At 39.9% G+C, this 17,920-nt stretch overlaps 1 protein-coding gene across 8 annotated transcripts in view; it reads left to right on the top strand.

Annotated features, from left to right (window-relative positions):
- Positions 1-17,920, top strand: part of vav2 (vav 2 guanine nucleotide exchange factor) — a 197,398-nt gene that overhangs the window by 44,892 nt on the left and 134,586 nt on the right. For all 8 annotated transcript variants that reach the window (XM_012916557.4, XM_023153170.3, XM_012916539.4 and 5 more), the window contains exon 2: positions 10,076-10,192. In XM_012916557.4, coding sequence (XP_012772011.1) covers positions 10,076-10,192 — 117 coding nt within the window. The remainder of the gene's footprint in view (positions 1-10,075; positions 10,193-17,920) is intronic.

Below are 17,920 nucleotides of genomic sequence, written 5' to 3'. Positions count from 1 at the left end.
AACAGTCTGTAATTTGGAAAAATATAGAGACATATCAAAGCTTATCAGTGTGTTTCACACTCTCATCTGTTCGGATTGGTTGCCAGAAGCTCATATGGTGATTTTGGCTTCCAGTGAAATATGATTCATCTGTATCTGATTCTGTTTTTCACTACAAGCATAATTTGTTTTGGGGCCACAGAAGTGTTTTTAATTAAGTTACTTATGATGAATCTGAAATGTTAAGAGAATGTTAAAGTCGTTGTATGTGTGCTATGTAAAAAAAAAAAAAAAAAAAAAAAGTCTATACAGATTTCAATTCATAGTTATTTTTTCAGCCTTCTTTGAGTCAGCCTTAAGGAAATGCAGCTCTGCATCATATTATACAAGGCAGTGACTTAATGAGCCTAACGAATGTAGCCATGTTCGGTTAAGTTAGGATCATTTTGTCTAAACTATGCATTTAAAATGAGTATTTGTTTTGAGCCTTTGTTTTGTGTGGAGAGAGCTAATGGGTAATTTATCTTACTGTGAATCTAAATCACCGCAATGAGTCTCACGTTGTGAGGGAAACTCACAGGGGAAAAAGAATAGATGCAGTTCTCCTCTCCATGGCCTCGTGTCATAAATTACCTGGCCATTGATCCATGGGTGTCTAAGATTCTCGGTGGACCTCCTCCACACATTCATCAAGCTTTAAGTCTGCAGCTAATGCCTCAAACACACACTCCTCTCCGGAGGGTCAGCAACATGGCCTGTTGCTTAGATACAACACAGATTTGTATTTATATGAAGAGAAGATTGTACCTGGAGGGCTGCATAATGCACCAAGATGTTTGAACATCTTGGCCTGTGTTAGATTTTTGGTTTAGTATTGAGAAGACACTTTTCATACGCGTAAAACAGTTTGAACAACACCTGCAGAAAGGAGGAAGAAAGCCTCCTGTCTGCCTGATTCTTTGAAACTTAAAACATAAGAAAATATAAGAAAACATATCTTGAATCTGTTTGAATCACATTTGGGAGGTTAAGAAGAAAATCTGAAATAGGAAATTCAGGTAATGTAGAATTAAGTGGCAAATGCATTTGTTCCTTAACTCATTTCCATTTTCTCTGTCAGCTCTGCGCCAATCACATGTGTTTTCATTTCCTCTGCAATATTCTTTGAGCAATTTTTGTGACAAATGCAATCAGTGGCAGAGTTGTCACTGCAAAGTGACAGTGCTGATGACTTCATAATCAAGTTGTGTTGATGCCAATCATTATATTCATACAAAGTTTTTAACTCTGAAGGCACATACAAGTTGAGCTGGTTGCAAATACAGGTGAAAGCAAAGAACGAGCCTCTCGTTCCAACAATAAACTTCAGTTTTATTGCCCTGCATTTCAGTTGTCAACAGTGTTCATTGTTGCACATTGCTGCTTTAAGGAGTTCTCTTCTTGTTGCCGACTTTGTTTGCAGTGCTCCATCTGGGATTTGAGAATATATGTACAAAAATTGTGGCAGTCCATTCAGGAGATGTTCCAGAGGAAGACCTGACCTGTAGTTCTAGTGAAGGAATCAGTAAAAACATTAATTTCATTCTCTATAAAATCACAATTCTTGAAATAGTTATATACATGCAACAGTCTAGATGAGAGTGGTTAACCATGTGACTACTGAACAGACCACTGTTATGAACATAGTGATACCATAGTGATACAGCAACATCAGGAAGAAGGAACACGAGAAACTTGAGAAGTACCAAGGACTCAGAGAAGAGCTCAAGAAGATGTGGAGGGTGAAGGTAGCAGTGGTCCGAGTGGTAATCGGAGCACTAGGTGCAGTGACTCCCAAGCTAGGCAAGTGGCTCCAGCAGATCCCAGGAACAACATCCTAGATCACTCTCCAGAAGAGTGCAGGACCCTCAAGCTCCCAGGCCTCTGGTACAGGACCTGAGCTCGAAGGATAAACCGCCCAAATGAACGAGAGGGGAATTTTATCTTTTTTTATATATAAAATTAACATAATGACGTGATAATCCATAAAGAATAGTATCCCATCTTGCACTGCTACTAGTAATTTTAACTCATTCATAAGTTGTAGTTAAAGTCCCATTTCCTTTCCCACATAATTATCCATGAGAGCATGCTCTTTGTTCCTAGCGTTGGTCATTTCCACATCAAAAGGTAAAAAGGAGGAAAGTACAGTACGTTAAGACACACCATTCCTCCTTTTTTCAACATTACCTTTAACTCTCTCCCATTGAAAAAGGCTTTTCATTCCCATGAAGATGACTCTTTTGTTGTTGTTGTTATCTTCAGGTTCACTACTTTCATGTGGGAAGCATGTTACTGATGGCTTGTTACGCTTGTGCAACTAATGCATTCTTCCTCACACTGTGTGCTTCTGATCTCATACCCAGTGTTAGTGCTTGTGTTTTTATGAGTAGCCAGTGTAAGGGTGAAGGTAGACTTGATTAAATTATGCTCTACAGCTGTGGTGACTTTCTTCCACTGGAGTCTATGATGCTCTAAGCTGAATTATCTTCCTTTGTAATGGAGATTAACCTCACTAAAAAAATGTACGTAGCCTATTTAACTTCCATATTTTAACATGGGCCACGTGAGCCTCACTAACGAAGCAGTTCTGCCTCGACTGCTAAGGGTTGTACAAGATTTAAAACTGTGGTCAATCCTTCCCTGCTTACAGGCTTTTAGGGGTAATAGGATAAGATTAACACATTTGCATACTATTGCCATGAATTATTCATGCAGTGTCCTCTTCTCTAATTTGCAGGAGCAGGGCCTGTCTCCTCATTCACTTTAACATCTGGGTGACCTGGAAGTGAAGCAAAAGAGCCCCAGTGCCTATCAATCCACTCTTAGTGTCACCTGGCACGTGCCACCCTTGTATTAGCTTGGTACTTACTATAGCTCAGCCAGCCATGTGCACTAGGGTGTGGATTGGAAAAACTGTTGCAATTTGAGATAAAACTATGGTTTACTTAAACATATTGTCCAAGTATTCCTAATGCATTTATTCAATTTTATTTTTAAATGTAACTTTCATTTTGCATCCGTTGCATGTCTGCAGCCCTGGAAACTCAGATGAATCATTGGCTCTTTTAATGTTCATCAAAGCAGACATTGATCACAAATAAGGAAGTCCCAAGAACACAGAGAGGAACTTTGCACTCGTGTTCATATTGATTTTGTTTGTTCCTTTTTTGCGCATTTAAAAGAGAATAGATACAACATGATAGCCTGACAAGAATGAGAGCTTAACTCACTGGCGTTGACACTGGTAAGACCTCATGATAATTTGTGGGGCAAATGCTAAAGACTATTTGGTATTCAGTTTCCACATAACAGATAAGTAGTTTTTTGATAAAGCCAGCTAGCGATGTAATATCTTTGCAATTTGCTAAACTGGTAATTACGCTGAAAATTATGGGATTTAAAAAATGGCTCAACACAACAAGCTGGAGATCACCTCAAAGTGACTTTACAAAATTAGATGTAAAAGCTGTTAAAGACTGCCAATTATATACCCAATATGAGCAGTCAATTAAAAATAACAGCATGCAAGTTTTCTAACTAAAGTAGAATATATCAGTTTTCTTTGTTACCTTTTATTTTAGGTAAATAACCAGTAATAATAAAGATACCACTGACACCGGGTGTTTCCTGGTTTTCAGTTTCTTTCTACTTGTAGTTGGAAATCATCATTTTCAATTGGAACAGCCTCTCAGGTTGAATTTTAAACTCTGAAAGTCAGAACACCCCAACTGCCAATCTTAGATGGCAGCTGTTAACATAAACAGTAGTAAAACTGTTAAACTTTTACTCTGTCGTGCATTTGTGATTTGCCAAATAGGCTTTTGGTAGATCATTGACCAGAGTCTGCCTGTGAATGTGCTGCAGCGGTGTTTTAATGTGCAAAAAGAAAAAAGAGCATTGTTTTGTATTGCTAATGAGTGGCTCAAAATGTTTGGTATAAACAGCATGTGCAAATGAATACAGCGCTGAGAATTATGAATTATGAGCATTATGTAACATGCATGTGCTTATGCTGCTTGTACTAGGCTGAAAGTATTAACTTTGTCTGACCCTTCTGGTTGTTTTTAGGTTATAGTCATAACCATCCATCATATATTATTAATATCTACTAAATCTAGTAATATATGTCAAATATTTTACAAATATTAATTTATCATTTCACAGCACTAGCAATCTGGTAGAAATGTTTTGTGAATTTTTGAAGCTCTTTTTCCCCTCACCCTGTTCCTTTGTTGGCTAGTGATTTAGGCTGAATGGGGTTATTACACAGCTGGTGTAATGGAGATTTTATGTCTCGAGTTTAGCACTTGGATGAGGCATATTTGGGAAGACTGAGTGCTGATCACTACAAAGCATAGACCACTCATTACCAGAAAGCATTTGCCTCCCTTGCTTGCATCATTAACAAAATATTTGAGATCCATGATCACCTTTGCGTTTGGATGCATGCACGTGCATCTTGGTAGGTGTGCAAATGTGTGTGTTTAGACAGCTTAGTCAGCCTTATGCTTTAGTCTTTCTGAGCTCCTTTTTGCTGCTCTCCCTCACCTGCTGATGGCTCTCTTCCTGCTGTTGTAAAGATACAGAATGATTCACAGCCTCTAGTCACAACATGGGGCTCCCAGCTCCCAGACAGGCATCAGTCTCTTTCATTGACTGCAGTTCTGTGACTGACTGTCTGAGTATCTGATGATCTGATCTGACTCACCTCAGTCTGCTGCTTATAAAGCCCTCTCCTCTCCTCTCACCATTTAGTTCCCCTCTTATTTGACTTCAATTGCTTTACGTGCTAATTATTGCTCTTCTTCTGAAAGTGCATGTATTGGTAAAGTTATGTTTCCCCAAGGGTAACGGTTCTAAAATGTCCAACAGTGAAAAGTATACTCTAGTGAAATGAAAATATAATCACTACCTTTGGAAATAAGGTGAGCCAAATGCACGATACTGTGTTTGCAACCTTATCTGCAAGCTATACCTAGTGCTTGTTATCGTGTCTGGACAAAATAGTTTATCTGAACAACCTACTGCATTGCGTTGTTTTTGAACGCACCCTGGACTTGTTAGATGTGCCTTGCTGCATACACTGCCAAGTTTATTAGAAACAGTTTTTTCTTCATACACTTTTTTTCATTTGTTTAAACTGTATTCTCTTCTTTGTTATATCATAATGGTTCTGTTAAAATACATTTAGATTTATATAAAATACTATTACTGTTGTTTTGGTTTCACTGATGTCACTGTCTTTGCTTAATGGGAACTCTTGCCAGACACATCTGGTACCAGAAACAAAGTTTCTTTCTTTCTTTCTTTCTTTCTTTCTTTCTTTCTTTCTTTCTTTCTTTCTTTCTTTCTTTCTTTCTTTCTTTCTTTCTTTCTTTCTTTCTTTTTAATGTTTTGTTTGTAAATTTGCATCTAATTTGTGAAGCGATAGGGGCTAATTGATTCAGGAAACCGTTTCTGATCAGATCAATTTGGAAGCAGTTCTTCTAAATTCTAAGCCTTACATACAACCTCCTCTCTTTTTTGTTATTTCTTCCCCGTGGGCTGTGATCTGCCCCACCTCATTCCCCCTTTTCCCAGACACCAAAGAGCTACAGTTTTTTTTTTTTTTTTCTTTTGGGGGGAAGCAAAAAACAAGTCACAGTTCCCTGTTACTCCTCCTCTCTCCTTCCATATTCATTTGCACACTTTTCTGCATCCCATTTCTCTAATTTGATGTTGTGCGGTTCCAGGAGGAAGTTCTAATTTGTATCTTCTTAGATATGAGCATGTAGTGGGTGTGTGCAGATAAGGACCACCCTCCCACAGGAATAATGCATTATTCTCTGTGTGATGTAGCGTGGTGATATGGTGGAAGGGCTTGTCAAGGATGTGATGGGTCTTTGTTACCTGACTTTTTCCTTTTTTTTTTCCTTCCTCTTGCCTTCTATCTCGGCACTCCTCCATGCCTTCCTGACAAGTGTGCCTCTTTAAAGAGCTGTTTGCTGTTTGACTGAGAAGTCAAAATCAGAACATTGCTCCAGTGGTGCACACACACCACCTTGTAAAAAGCCTCATCCCATCTCTCTCCCTCTCTTTCTCAAAAATCGTATTTAACTTTGCCATATCTGTTTTGCTTTTCACTTTCCGTTGCTCCTAGACTTTCACTTTCTATCTTCTAAACATGTGATTTAGTTGAAATACTTGCACTGATGCCTGAATCTGATTATTACTGAACTTGCTTCTAGATTGAACACCTTTAGAAGCACGATTTTCAAACTAAAGTGAAGTAAGAGGAGTACTGGGTTGACACCACGTTGCCTTCAGGTGGCAAAGACTCAAAGCAAACAATAAACACACTTGTGTGCTCAACAGAAATGCACACAAGCTCATTTGTTTGTTCACAGTTGCGTTTTTTTTCCTGGTATGTGGGGGAGGTATTTATGCAAAATACCACGTCTCTATTTCCATCTTTTTTTTCCCTCCATGTAAAAAGAGTGTTTTGTAGGTTTGAAGAATTCTTAGACATCAGGTGCACGCAGCAGAACAAGCACGATAACAGCCATTGTTTTAGTCATACAGCCACACGTGGGAGTTATCTTCTTTTTGTTAGTAAAGTTTTGGAAGTAGACTTCATAATCAGTGAATATGTCTTTAATGAGTCTATGCTGGAAAATAGTGACAGATGCTTATCATAGAGGCCCTAGAGCATAAAGGTAATGTTGTTTGGTAGTGGCTCCATGTTATAGTGGTTAATACAGTTGCCTGAGACACCAAAGATTCCTGGTTCCAGACAGTTAAAGTGACTGCTTACCTTCAGGCTTCCCACACACAAGACATTTTCAGTTTCTAAAGCATCTGCTTGTATTAGTTCTATTATTATTATATTTTGTTACATACCTGACTGGTGGGAATAATGCCAACGTAAAGCCGCTTTTTCAACAAACTCAAGTCCCGAAGTTTTCTCCATGGTGTGAATGCCTGCCCAGGGTTTCGCTCTAACTCACATTCTTTGCCTCCTTTAACACAGAGTCTTTTGTTTGCTCAGAAGAGTTTTCACAGTTTCTCCGATTGTTGCGCCATTCAATATTTCGACAACATGGGGAAGGCTATCAGTGGCTAACAAAAGCACTGTCCTCCAGTCTTTCATCTGGTGGCAGACACACACACACAAACAGAACTGCATGGCTAACGTGACACTTATATTCAACCAGTGTGATTGCTGGTGTTATTATTATTCAACGACCAGTACCAGCAGATTGTGCAGGAAACGTTAAAAATGATGGATATACGATTGCTCTGAGTTCATGTAACTTTGAATTCTCCTTAAATTAATAAAATATACATAGTTGGTGAATTTTAATTAAAATTCTGATGTTTCTTTTTTATCAGTGTCTCAATGCGAGATGCACTTGCAACCCTCTAAATAAAATTCAGGATTTTCTGTGCTTTGCCTTGAATTTGTTCCAGACACTGAGGTAATACTTGATAGATTGTGCTGAGGGCTACATCAGCTTAAGGGGATGACCATACTCTGTTTTCTATCAAGTGCACCCACTCTTCCCACTCTAGGAGAAAAAGTATATGTATTCTATTTATTTACTTTTTTATCATTATTTTTAACTTCGATCATAGCGACTGTGCTTATTCCTACAGTGGTTTTCTTATCGCCAAATATACATTTGAATGTCAGACACATCTCCCGCCTGCTGATCCATATCTGTAGATTCTCTCTTTCTCTCGTTTGTAAACCACTCCAGCAAATGTTACCTTTTCTTATCTGAATTGGGAAAATAAGCTTTTTTTCTTCACCCCATTCACAGCACGTGTGGATCTGTAGACAGGATAACCTTGGTTGCTGAACTGTAAATGTCACTGTGGCTTGCTAGCCAGTTGCATTTCTTTTCACAGGCCAGTGTGGCTCTCTTACGGGGGCACACCCGTGACACCAGGACTAAGCAGATGTGCACACATGAATGAGAATGAGTCAGCAGGGCTCTCACTGTTGACCAGGAGAGGCTGGCTGAAATATCATCAAATGCCAGAAATACTTGACAGATGAAAGATTATCAAAGAGATAATAGCAACAAACACGATGTGCTCTGCAAAAACAAACCCCCCCCCCCCCCCCCCCCCCCCCCCCAATCCCTTCAGGGTGAAAACCAAGGCTGAAGAAGGTGATGACCAGGCGCAGCACCAGGACGCACTATAGCTCATCAAGCTGCAGAAAGGCACAATGCACACCTCTCAGTGCCTGGAAAATGGATAATACTGCACCTGAAAACCCACTGGAGCTTATTGTTGCTGCCTTTGAAAGGATTTTAACATTAACTAGACATCAAGTGTGACTTGCAAGGCTTCTGGTTAATTTACTGGTTTTATCCAACAGCTATTACAAAGATGGAGTATGTTGTCAACGCTTTTACTAGAATCAAAGCAATCACGTTTTTTGTTTCATACATACTCACTCATTTATGTCTCCTTTTGTGTGTTCTTTCTGCTTCCATGGCCATCAGTTTATATCGCTTGCATGCAGAAAATTGAAAGGGCATATCTAAGCAGCATCTGGATTTGCATGCTAGGTAATTTGTTCTTCACACAGAAAGATGGTAGATGGGAGGCAGTTATGCTTATTAATATTTCAATACTGCGGTTATTGGTCTGTGCCTCAGCCTCAAGGTTTATCTGTGTGATGGCGTATTTTGGGGACTGAGACCATCAATATTCGTGGCAGGAGGGTATTATGCAGTTTATTATGAGCATCCTTTGCCTGCTGTAGGTTCCCAACCATTGCCCCCAAATGGCTCTTCAGTCTCAAGATCACTAACTTGTGATCTTGAAACAGTGTTCAGCAATTTATTTTATTTTTTTTACTGCCAGTGTAAAAACAGAGGGTGCCTGACTGTCATGCATTAATTTAGACTGGCATACTGGCCAGGGTAGTTTAGCGGTCTGCAGGGTAGTTTTACGTTACAGCATCAGTGGATCTTGCTTAAAGTGTGTAGTTTAGAGATGTTTTATGCATATACTCTTTATATAACAGGTCGATGAATTTGGTTAGCAAAGGTGTATGAATCAACTGTATGGTCCATTGCCCATAGGTCACAGATAAAATACTAGAATTTCAATTACCAGTCTTCTTGACTGTACTGTTAGTAGCATTAATGCTATTAGAATATTATTGTGGTTAAACCCCCCACCAAAAACCACAAAGTGTGCACTTTTGCAATTTAAAAAAAAGTGTTTAATTGGATCAATTTTTTTTTTAAAGGGAAAATGGGAGAAAAATGGGCCAAGTTTATTGAGATCAACCTTTAAATCCTACCTTTTTTGTGGAGGGGGTGGTGTGTGTGTGTGTGTGTGTGTGTGTGTGTGTGTGTGTGTGTGTGTGTGTGTGTGGTCCTCCTTTTTATATAAAAAAAATGAACAGATTAAGAAGCTGAATGCTTTCCTAGCAATTCAGAGACAACATCATTAACTGCATGGACTTGTAAGACTGTGTCTCTACCTGTATATACGCTGAACATTGGAATATTCACATTTCTGTAAAATTTGTAAGTTGCACATGGCATTTTAAAAGGAATTTGTGTAATTGTTGTTGGACACTCTTGAGACCTTTCAGTATGAGGTAAATGTCAGAAGCCATCAGGTCGAGTGTGCCTCGGAGCAGGTCTTTGCTGCTGGGCTTGTCCAAGGACACCTTGTCTCCTCTCTTTGCACTCCTTATTTCAGTCTGAGGAACAGCCCATCAAACTCAGGAGAAGCAATCATCAGTTTCATATTTGGTGCTGAAAACCAACACAAACACATTGGGAAGGGATAAACTGGGGCAGCCTGGCCATCATTAACCAGGAAATTATCTATTTCCAAGAATGCTGTGGCACTGAATTATAATATTAAACTGACAACATGTTTCCAAGGAAAACATACTTCTTGTTTAGTCATGTTGATAAACACCTAAATGAGTCCAAGATGTGTTTTTTTTGTGAGTGTGTTGTTGTTTTTTTGCTTTCATATTGTTTTGTGAAATTATAATTAAATGATATTATTTATTTCCTTTTTTTTCTGGTTTTAGTTCCTGTGTTTGAAGAACATCCGGACATTTCTGAAGGTGTGTCATGACAAGTTTGGGCTCCGTAACAGTGAACTCTTTGACCCGTTCGACCTCTTTGATGTCAGAGACTTTGGCAAGGTGAGTTAAACATTACAAAACATGGATGCATGTTCAGCTGTTTAGTCTCCAAAATGTCCTTTGACATTGCATGGGACAGAAACAGTACTGCCCACTTTAACTGCGCTGGCTACTTAGAGACATGATGTTGCTTGTGTTTCTGATAATATCAATCAGGCTACAACATTCAAGATGTGGCATTTTTCTGATTAGATCTTGTTCTACAGGCTGGAGTTTGAGTCTGGACATTTTTCAGCTTTGAAATGTGGAATTTGCTGCGTTTATCACATGATACTCGTTTTTCTTCTGCTGTTACTACTGCTTGTTTGGAACTTATGAATACTCATTTTGCCCTCAATATAATGTGAAAAGCATGTGTAGAAGACATGTGCATTATAGTGCAGCATGCCTGTAAGGCTTGCATGAGTTTAAAGGTAGTTCAAAGTCAAACTGGTCAGCTGGTTACATTAGCTGTCATTGTGGAGCTGAGAGCTCAGCTGAGCATTTGGTGCGTAGCACCTCAGGGTCAGCAATCTCATCTCGTGTCACTAAGTGACGAGAGTTAAGTGCAATACTCTTTCCTAACATTCTGCAATCTGTGCCTACAGTAAGGTGGGATATGTGTGTTGGCCCAACAGTGAAGATGTCTGACTCACTTGTGCATAGTATTAGCTGATGAAGAGTTTAATGAACATTTGTTTTGTGCAATATTAAAGTGGACTTTTAAAAACGTATTTAGTGGTTAACCAGAGACCCTCAGAGGAATTTCCTAAATGTGGAAATTTAGGCAGACTGCAAAGCTACATGTTGGCTCCTTGTACCTGGCTTGACAGCCAGACATCTAGGAAAGAAAAACTCGAGGTGGTTTAACATCAAATCAGGATTTCTTTGAAGATGATCTTAGCACTTCTACCAATTTGTTGATCCAGAAAACTCAGGAGGGGATTATATTTTTCTACCAGAACTGGGAATACCTTAGGATGCACCCAGCTGTTGTACATACCTGGGGGAAAACACTTCTGGTTACTTTCTTTCATCTGGTCCTGAAAAAGTTTATCATCAAATCAGCTGGTTTAACTCCAGGTTTATATATCATTAAAAATATCAACATACAGCACTGCTTTTAAATATGACTTTTTTCCATGCATCTCTCGCTGGTTAGCTTAGTCAAAAAGTAAAAACGGGATGGCAACCTCTTTGGCTAGAAAAAAAATGTGGTTGCCCTGTGATAATAATTTTGATCAGATACTAGTCTGCAACCATGGTTTTCTCTAGTGTGTCTGTTGTATAACAAGACAATCATGCCATGGTCAACATATCGTGTTGGTTTCAGCTGCTGAAGATGTAATAGCTTTGACTGCACCGTGTGTGGCTACAGAGTGAGCCTTGGCTTCTTTTCGGCTGTTAAAACAGGCTGCATGTAATGCATGATGTTCATAAATTAGATGGTGGCAGCTCATGCCATTGTGCCAAGACTTATGTGGTACATGTTTATGTGATGTTAATACTGTAGCCTTTCAGCTGATTGAAAAAGCTGTATTTATACTGAAGCCTGGAGAATATTCTGTAGAGGTGATGTATGAATAAACTATATTACATCATTTTTGAATGATGACAATGAGGAATGTTATCTACTCATTAATCTATTAAATTCCAGATCTTAAACACGCTCGCTCATCCTGCTGTGGGCTGAAAAATATAGGCCCAATGAAAGAAGAGGAAAAAAGGAATGAAAGGAAAGTTAAAGGAGACAAGGACTCATTTGGCAGTTTGTAGATAAACCACAAGACGATATCTGAGAGTCAATGAGCTTTCAGTGAATGGTATTAAAATCCAACGGCAGTCAGAATCAATCACATAGGCCCTCCATATGTCAATTTAGAAATTGCTTTTGTATGGTCTCAGTGGTGGCAGGCTTGTCTCACTATTGATTTTCCATTAAGGGCCAAACATCACATTATAATATATTGAATTGAGCAGATCCCCACTAATGTGACATACATTTAAATAGTGAGCATGCCTCATAAACGGAAGATAAAGAGGGACGTTTTATTCTTGCAGTTTATATGAGCCATCCTCTTTTGTTACCTTGACGCAAAAAATGTCGTGTCCACATCTGATACAGAACAATGGGACATTATGAATTAGGTCCTAAATATGTGAATAGGATACAGTGAAAATATCTCATTCTTCCCTTCTTTCTGTACTAATTTTTGTTGAAAATGCTTGGGATCAGAGTAACAAACAGGGCATTCTGCTAAGTACAGCCCTAATGGTTGGTTGGAACTACAGTGAAAGCTATAATTTAAGAGTGGAATTAAACCAGATGGGTTTGGGGAGAGGGTTTTTTTTTTTGTTTTTTTTTGGTGGCAGAGCTTCTATAAACATTAATCAGCCCCCATCCACCTTTCATACCTCCACATTTGCTGCCAGGGGACCCAGAGTTCATCTCCCTTGGCCTCTGGTCACCATCTCTTCCTCTAATGATGGCTTTCCGCAGGTCACAGGCAGAGAGATTCAAGGCCAAAAGAGCCCAATGCTATTACAAAGTAATTGTGCCTCCAAAACCTCCCCGCTACGTTTTCCAGCGGGGCTGGTATTGAAACAGATGAAGCAAATCACCAACTCGATGTTTTCTACCGACTTTTCTTTTTTTTAATAATCAAAGTAATTTCATCCCAAGACACCTTTGGCCACATCCAACTTCGGCTTATGCTCGCTTGTTTTGTGAAGCCCTTGTATGCTTTCATGCACATATCGCCACACTTTGATTCTTTGCGCTCTAACCCATCCCCCATCATTAGAAATTCATTATGACATCATTAAACCAATGAAATACAGCTTATTACAGTAGGCCCCAGAGAACGCTTTTATTTAAACACCTCCCTCCATCCGAACCCAGCCGCCTCGTTTCCTTTCTCCCAACCTATTTTAATTAGCCACCAAAGGAACATTGCTGTCATTTAAATGAACATGGTAATCAGTTTATTTGGCTGTTGCCATGATTAGCATAATTAGCCTGCACCTGTTAACCATCTATCAACAGTTTGGTAATTTTCCATGTGTGACTGGAGAGCAGTGGAGGAAGGAAGCTTTCTGACAGATTTGCTGTCTTCATTAAAGGAAATGGCGTCATTTATTTGAGATGCAGCCAGAGTTGCTTGGATCCATTTCTAGATTGAAATAGCCTTGGATCCATGACTGAGGGACTTGTGAAGTGTAAAGCTATAAAAGTAATGCTCAGTGACTTGATAGTGAAGTGTCAAGGTGAATTTCACTTGTAGGCTGCATTTGAATGGAAAGTGGATGTTCAGTACGTCATGGTCCCCCGTTTTTAACCTAGTGTTTTGAGTTTTGTTGTGGTTTCATACCATTGCATTAAGAAGACAATTTAAGTTCAAGCTTTGAATTTAGTCCTGACTTTAGTTCTTTTGAGTGTCTCTGAGTTTATCTATATTTCTAGTTCATGGTGTCTTGTTTGATATTAGGGTCCTTTTATGTCTTTGTTTCATCTCTGTGTCTTGTCCTCAGCATCTCCTGTGGAAGTCAGTCTTGTTTCTATGTTTATTTACCTTTGTTTCCCCAGTTGTCTTTGTCTGTCTCTCTGTGTCTTTCTGGTTTCTCAGTGTCCCTCTCTCTCCCACTCCTGTCCCTAACTCTCTAGCTCTTTCTCTTGTCTCTAGCTCGCTGGGTCTCTCAGTCTTTCAGCTTTGTTATGTTTCTCGTACTTCCTGTTTTATTCTGATAGTCACTTGTCCATCATTGTGTGCTGCATCATGTTTCGTTTTCCTTTCCCTGTCTGTCAATTAGATTATACCCAGCCGTGTTCCCCAGGTGTTTCCCCTCTGCCCTCATTCCCTGTGTCTATTTATTAGCTGCATTTCCCTCTGTTCCTCGTCGCAATCTACCGCAATGCTGTGTGGGCGTTCTGTTCAGTGGTTCTCGCTAATGTGCTCTGGTACCTGCCAGTAGGGCTGGGCCATATTATACCGTTCACGGTAATACCGGTATAATGTTAGGCAACGATAGGAAAATGAAATATCGCGATAGAATGGGAGTAAAACGCGCATGCGCAGTGCCTTTGTTTTCATACGCACATGGCCGATTGTTGAGTGAAACAGATGAACCAGAATTGGTTTGTAAAAATGGTGCAACTTCCGTGATGTGGAACTGGTTTGGTGTTTGTCCGTCAGATACACAACAAAGCACATTTTTTTGCAGAACATGCAAGCGGCCGTTGTTATTGTCATATTTGTCGGACTAAGATGCTCTTAAATCTGGGAGTAATCTGGGTCCTAAACTCCGTATGCTTCAGGTCAAACAACACTGCAGCATCACTTAGAGTTAAAAACTGTCTAAATTCTTTCATCTTTAATAAAACGATCAGCATTGCTGCTTTACCAGGTGTAACTATAAAGTTTAACTTCCAGGCATCCATGAAAACAAAAGTTATTACATTTAACGGAGTTAGAAGTTAGCAGGAAGCTAGCGGAAGTTAGCTCGCTAGTTTCGCTAGTTACCTAAGCATGATATTGCATGTTCTGACTGAGAGATTTCTGAAAAAAATCAAACGTACAGCTCTGCTATCACTTCCAACATAAATGAAGAAAGGAAACTAAACAGCAGTGACGTTTGTAGGGTTACTGAAGTTGGGCTAGCTGGTATATAATGATGTGCTACGTGATCGCTAGCGATACAGCTATGTTAGCATAACATAAACAGTGAAGCTGGAGGACGAACACTAACACTTTTCCACTTATAAAAGTTAACGTGAAGATTCCTCATGGTTAGAGACAAATGCAATCGCATGGCAGGATGCTGTAAACGGACAAAACTTCAGTCAGGAGAACAACTGAGATAATCCATCCACAATACGAGGTTAGTCATTAATATACTGCAACAACATGGGAATAGAGCAGCTGCCAGAGAATTCAACATTAATGAATCAATGGTACAGAAGTGGAGGAAGCAAGAAGAATGAGTTTAATAAAGTTTGATTTATCTGACTGCTTTGTTTCGCTTAATGTGCCTTATAATCCCGTGCACCTTATGGTCCGAAAAATGCGTACTGCACACTGCAGTTTAATGTTGCAAAGCACCTATTTTTAACTTCAGTGGATATTATACATGGTTATGCTCAGGATTTGTCACCCCATTTCTACTGGAAATGCCTTTTGGTTAAACTTTCAGCAAGGAATTTGCATTTGCACTGTTACATTTTTATAAAGCTTTAATGTATATAAAAACCAGCTTCTTGTTTAAGTGAAAATAAATGGAAGGTTGTCTTTTTGCGCTAGTAATGTTGTGGAGTTGTATTTTGTCTCGCATCAATTATATCGTCGGTTATATCGTTATCGCAAATTTTCAAATATATATCGTGATAAATATTTTTGGCCATATCGCCCTGCTCTACCTGCCAGTTCTGTGTATTCTTGGAAGTTTAGCAATAAAGCTCCAGTGATTCCAGCCCTGTGTCTGTGTTCTGGGTCCACAAGCCTGTCTGCCACACAGTGACACATGACACAGTGTGAGTTTGTGTTTATATGAATCAGATACCACTTTGCAGGGTTATTCAGATGACAGCGAGCACATTTTTCAGTGTGCTAACAGTAACTTTGTGCTCATTTTCCACCAAGTTAAATTATCCACTTTAGAACTTTGGAAAAGTATTTATGCTTGAAATTTGCTTGAATTTAATGTGCTTTAGAATAAATCCTACATTTCATAGTAGGATAGCACAGATATTTGGACAGCATCGGAGGCTATAGCCTAATCTAATGTCAAATACACAATACAAACCTTGAAACAGATGGAGAGCAGTAATGTGAAGGAATCCCAGCACAAACACGCACCAGTCTCCCCATTTCATTTGTACCAACTGCTCCTTTTTCCAGCAGCCTTTCTTTCTCCTCTGCTCTTCTCCCTGTACACCAACTGCTGCACCTCCACCCACCAGTCTGTCAAGCTAATCAAGTTTGCAGATGACACCACCGTTATTGGACTCATCTCGGACGGGGATGAGTCTGCCTACAGGAGGGAGGTTGAACGTCTGGTGTCCTGGTGCAGCCACAACAACCTGGTGCTGAATGCCCAGAAGACAGTGGAGATTATTGTGGACTTCAGGAAGCACACAGCCCCACTCCCCCCCATCATCCTGACTGACACCCCCATCACCTCTGTGGACTCATTCCGCTTCCTGGGTACCACCATCACCCAGGACCTGAAGTGGGAGCCCACCATCACCTCCGTCATTAAGAAAGCCCAGCAGAGGATGTACTTCCTGAGGCAGCTGAAGAAATTCAACCTGCCAACACGGATGATGATGCAGTTCTACACTGCAATCATCGAGTCCATCCTCACCTCCTCCATCACCGTGTGGTACGCTGGAGCCACTATCAGGGACAAACAGAGACTGCAGCGTGTTGTGCGCTCTGCTGAGAAGGTGATTGGCTGCAGACTCCCATCTCTGCAGGACCTGTACACCTCCAGGACATTGCGGCGTGCAGCTCGGATCTCAGCTGACCCTTCTCACCCTGGACACAGTCTGTTTGACCTGCTCCCCTCAGGCAGGAGGCTCCAGTCCATTCGCACCAGAACCTCTCGCCATAAGAACAGTTTCTTCCCCTCTGCTGTTGGACACATGAACAATAACCATATGACTGTTCCCGCTACTAACACATGACCCTACGCTGTGTTCACTGCATCATTCCATGATTGGCACTGATCACCACCTGCACTCATGTATATATCTTTCAACGTAGCACTCTTAATTCTTATTCTCATGTATATATCTCATGTATAGCTCATGCACATATCTTTCTACGTAGCACTTTTAATTCTTATCCCTACTTTTATTTTTTCATGTCTATTTAAGTGCTATTTATGAACACTATGTTTGCACTGAAGCACCGCAGCAATTTCCTAATGTTGTAAACCTGCTCAACATTTGGCAATAAACCCCTTTCTGATTTCCCTTCCTCACTGTCCTCCTTTCCCACTCATTCATCTCACACCACTTTCACTGTGAGTGTGTTGTGATAAGACTTAGCTAGCTGCAGGCGAGCCACAATTGTGTCGGGACGCCATGATTGCCAATGGTCGGCGGTGTTTGATTACCCTGTCTGCTGCCCTGAAATCTCTGCACACTGAACTCTGCTCCTTTCATTTCCTTTCTGCGCTCTGTGGCTGAAAATAGCTAGTTGCTTAGCATCCACGCCCAGTGCTACTAACATCTGGAACGTGCCTCAACCACTGCTGGCCACTTGCCTGAATGCTATTTACTGAAGTATGTTTTAACCTCAGTTACACACCCTTGTGCTCATTTGTAGCCAGTTTGTGAACATGTCATACAGTATAAAATATACATTCTAACCCTAGGAGCTCTTTGCAATTGTTTTCATTGTATTAGCAGGCTTGCTGCATTTCATGTACTCTGTGCATTATTTTGTTATGATAAGTTAAACTACTCAGAAATTGCCTAGCTTATGGAATTATTTTGCTTCATTTCTAGTAGATTTGAGTAAAAGAAATGATAGGTAAGACTTGATTTGCTGCTTAATGTCACTAACATTACAACTCATGTGCATGAAGGAAAGTTATTGTGCATTTGGAGAATTCATATAATGTGTTTGCTCTGACATCATAGGTGTTTTTATTTATTTATTTTAATTTTCACCAAAGCTGGAGTTACAAAGAAGTTCCTGAGGTTAATTATCCGCTGAAAGCTTGTGTTTTTGTTTAGCAATGGAA

This window comes from Maylandia zebra, linkage group LG7 (genome assembly GCF_041146795.1).
Source record: "Maylandia zebra isolate NMK-2024a linkage group LG7, Mzebra_GT3a, whole genome shotgun sequence".
Lineage (NCBI taxonomy): Eukaryota > Metazoa > Chordata > Actinopteri > Cichliformes > Cichlidae > Maylandia > Maylandia zebra.
This window is presented reverse-complemented; position numbering and strand designations above follow the sequence as displayed.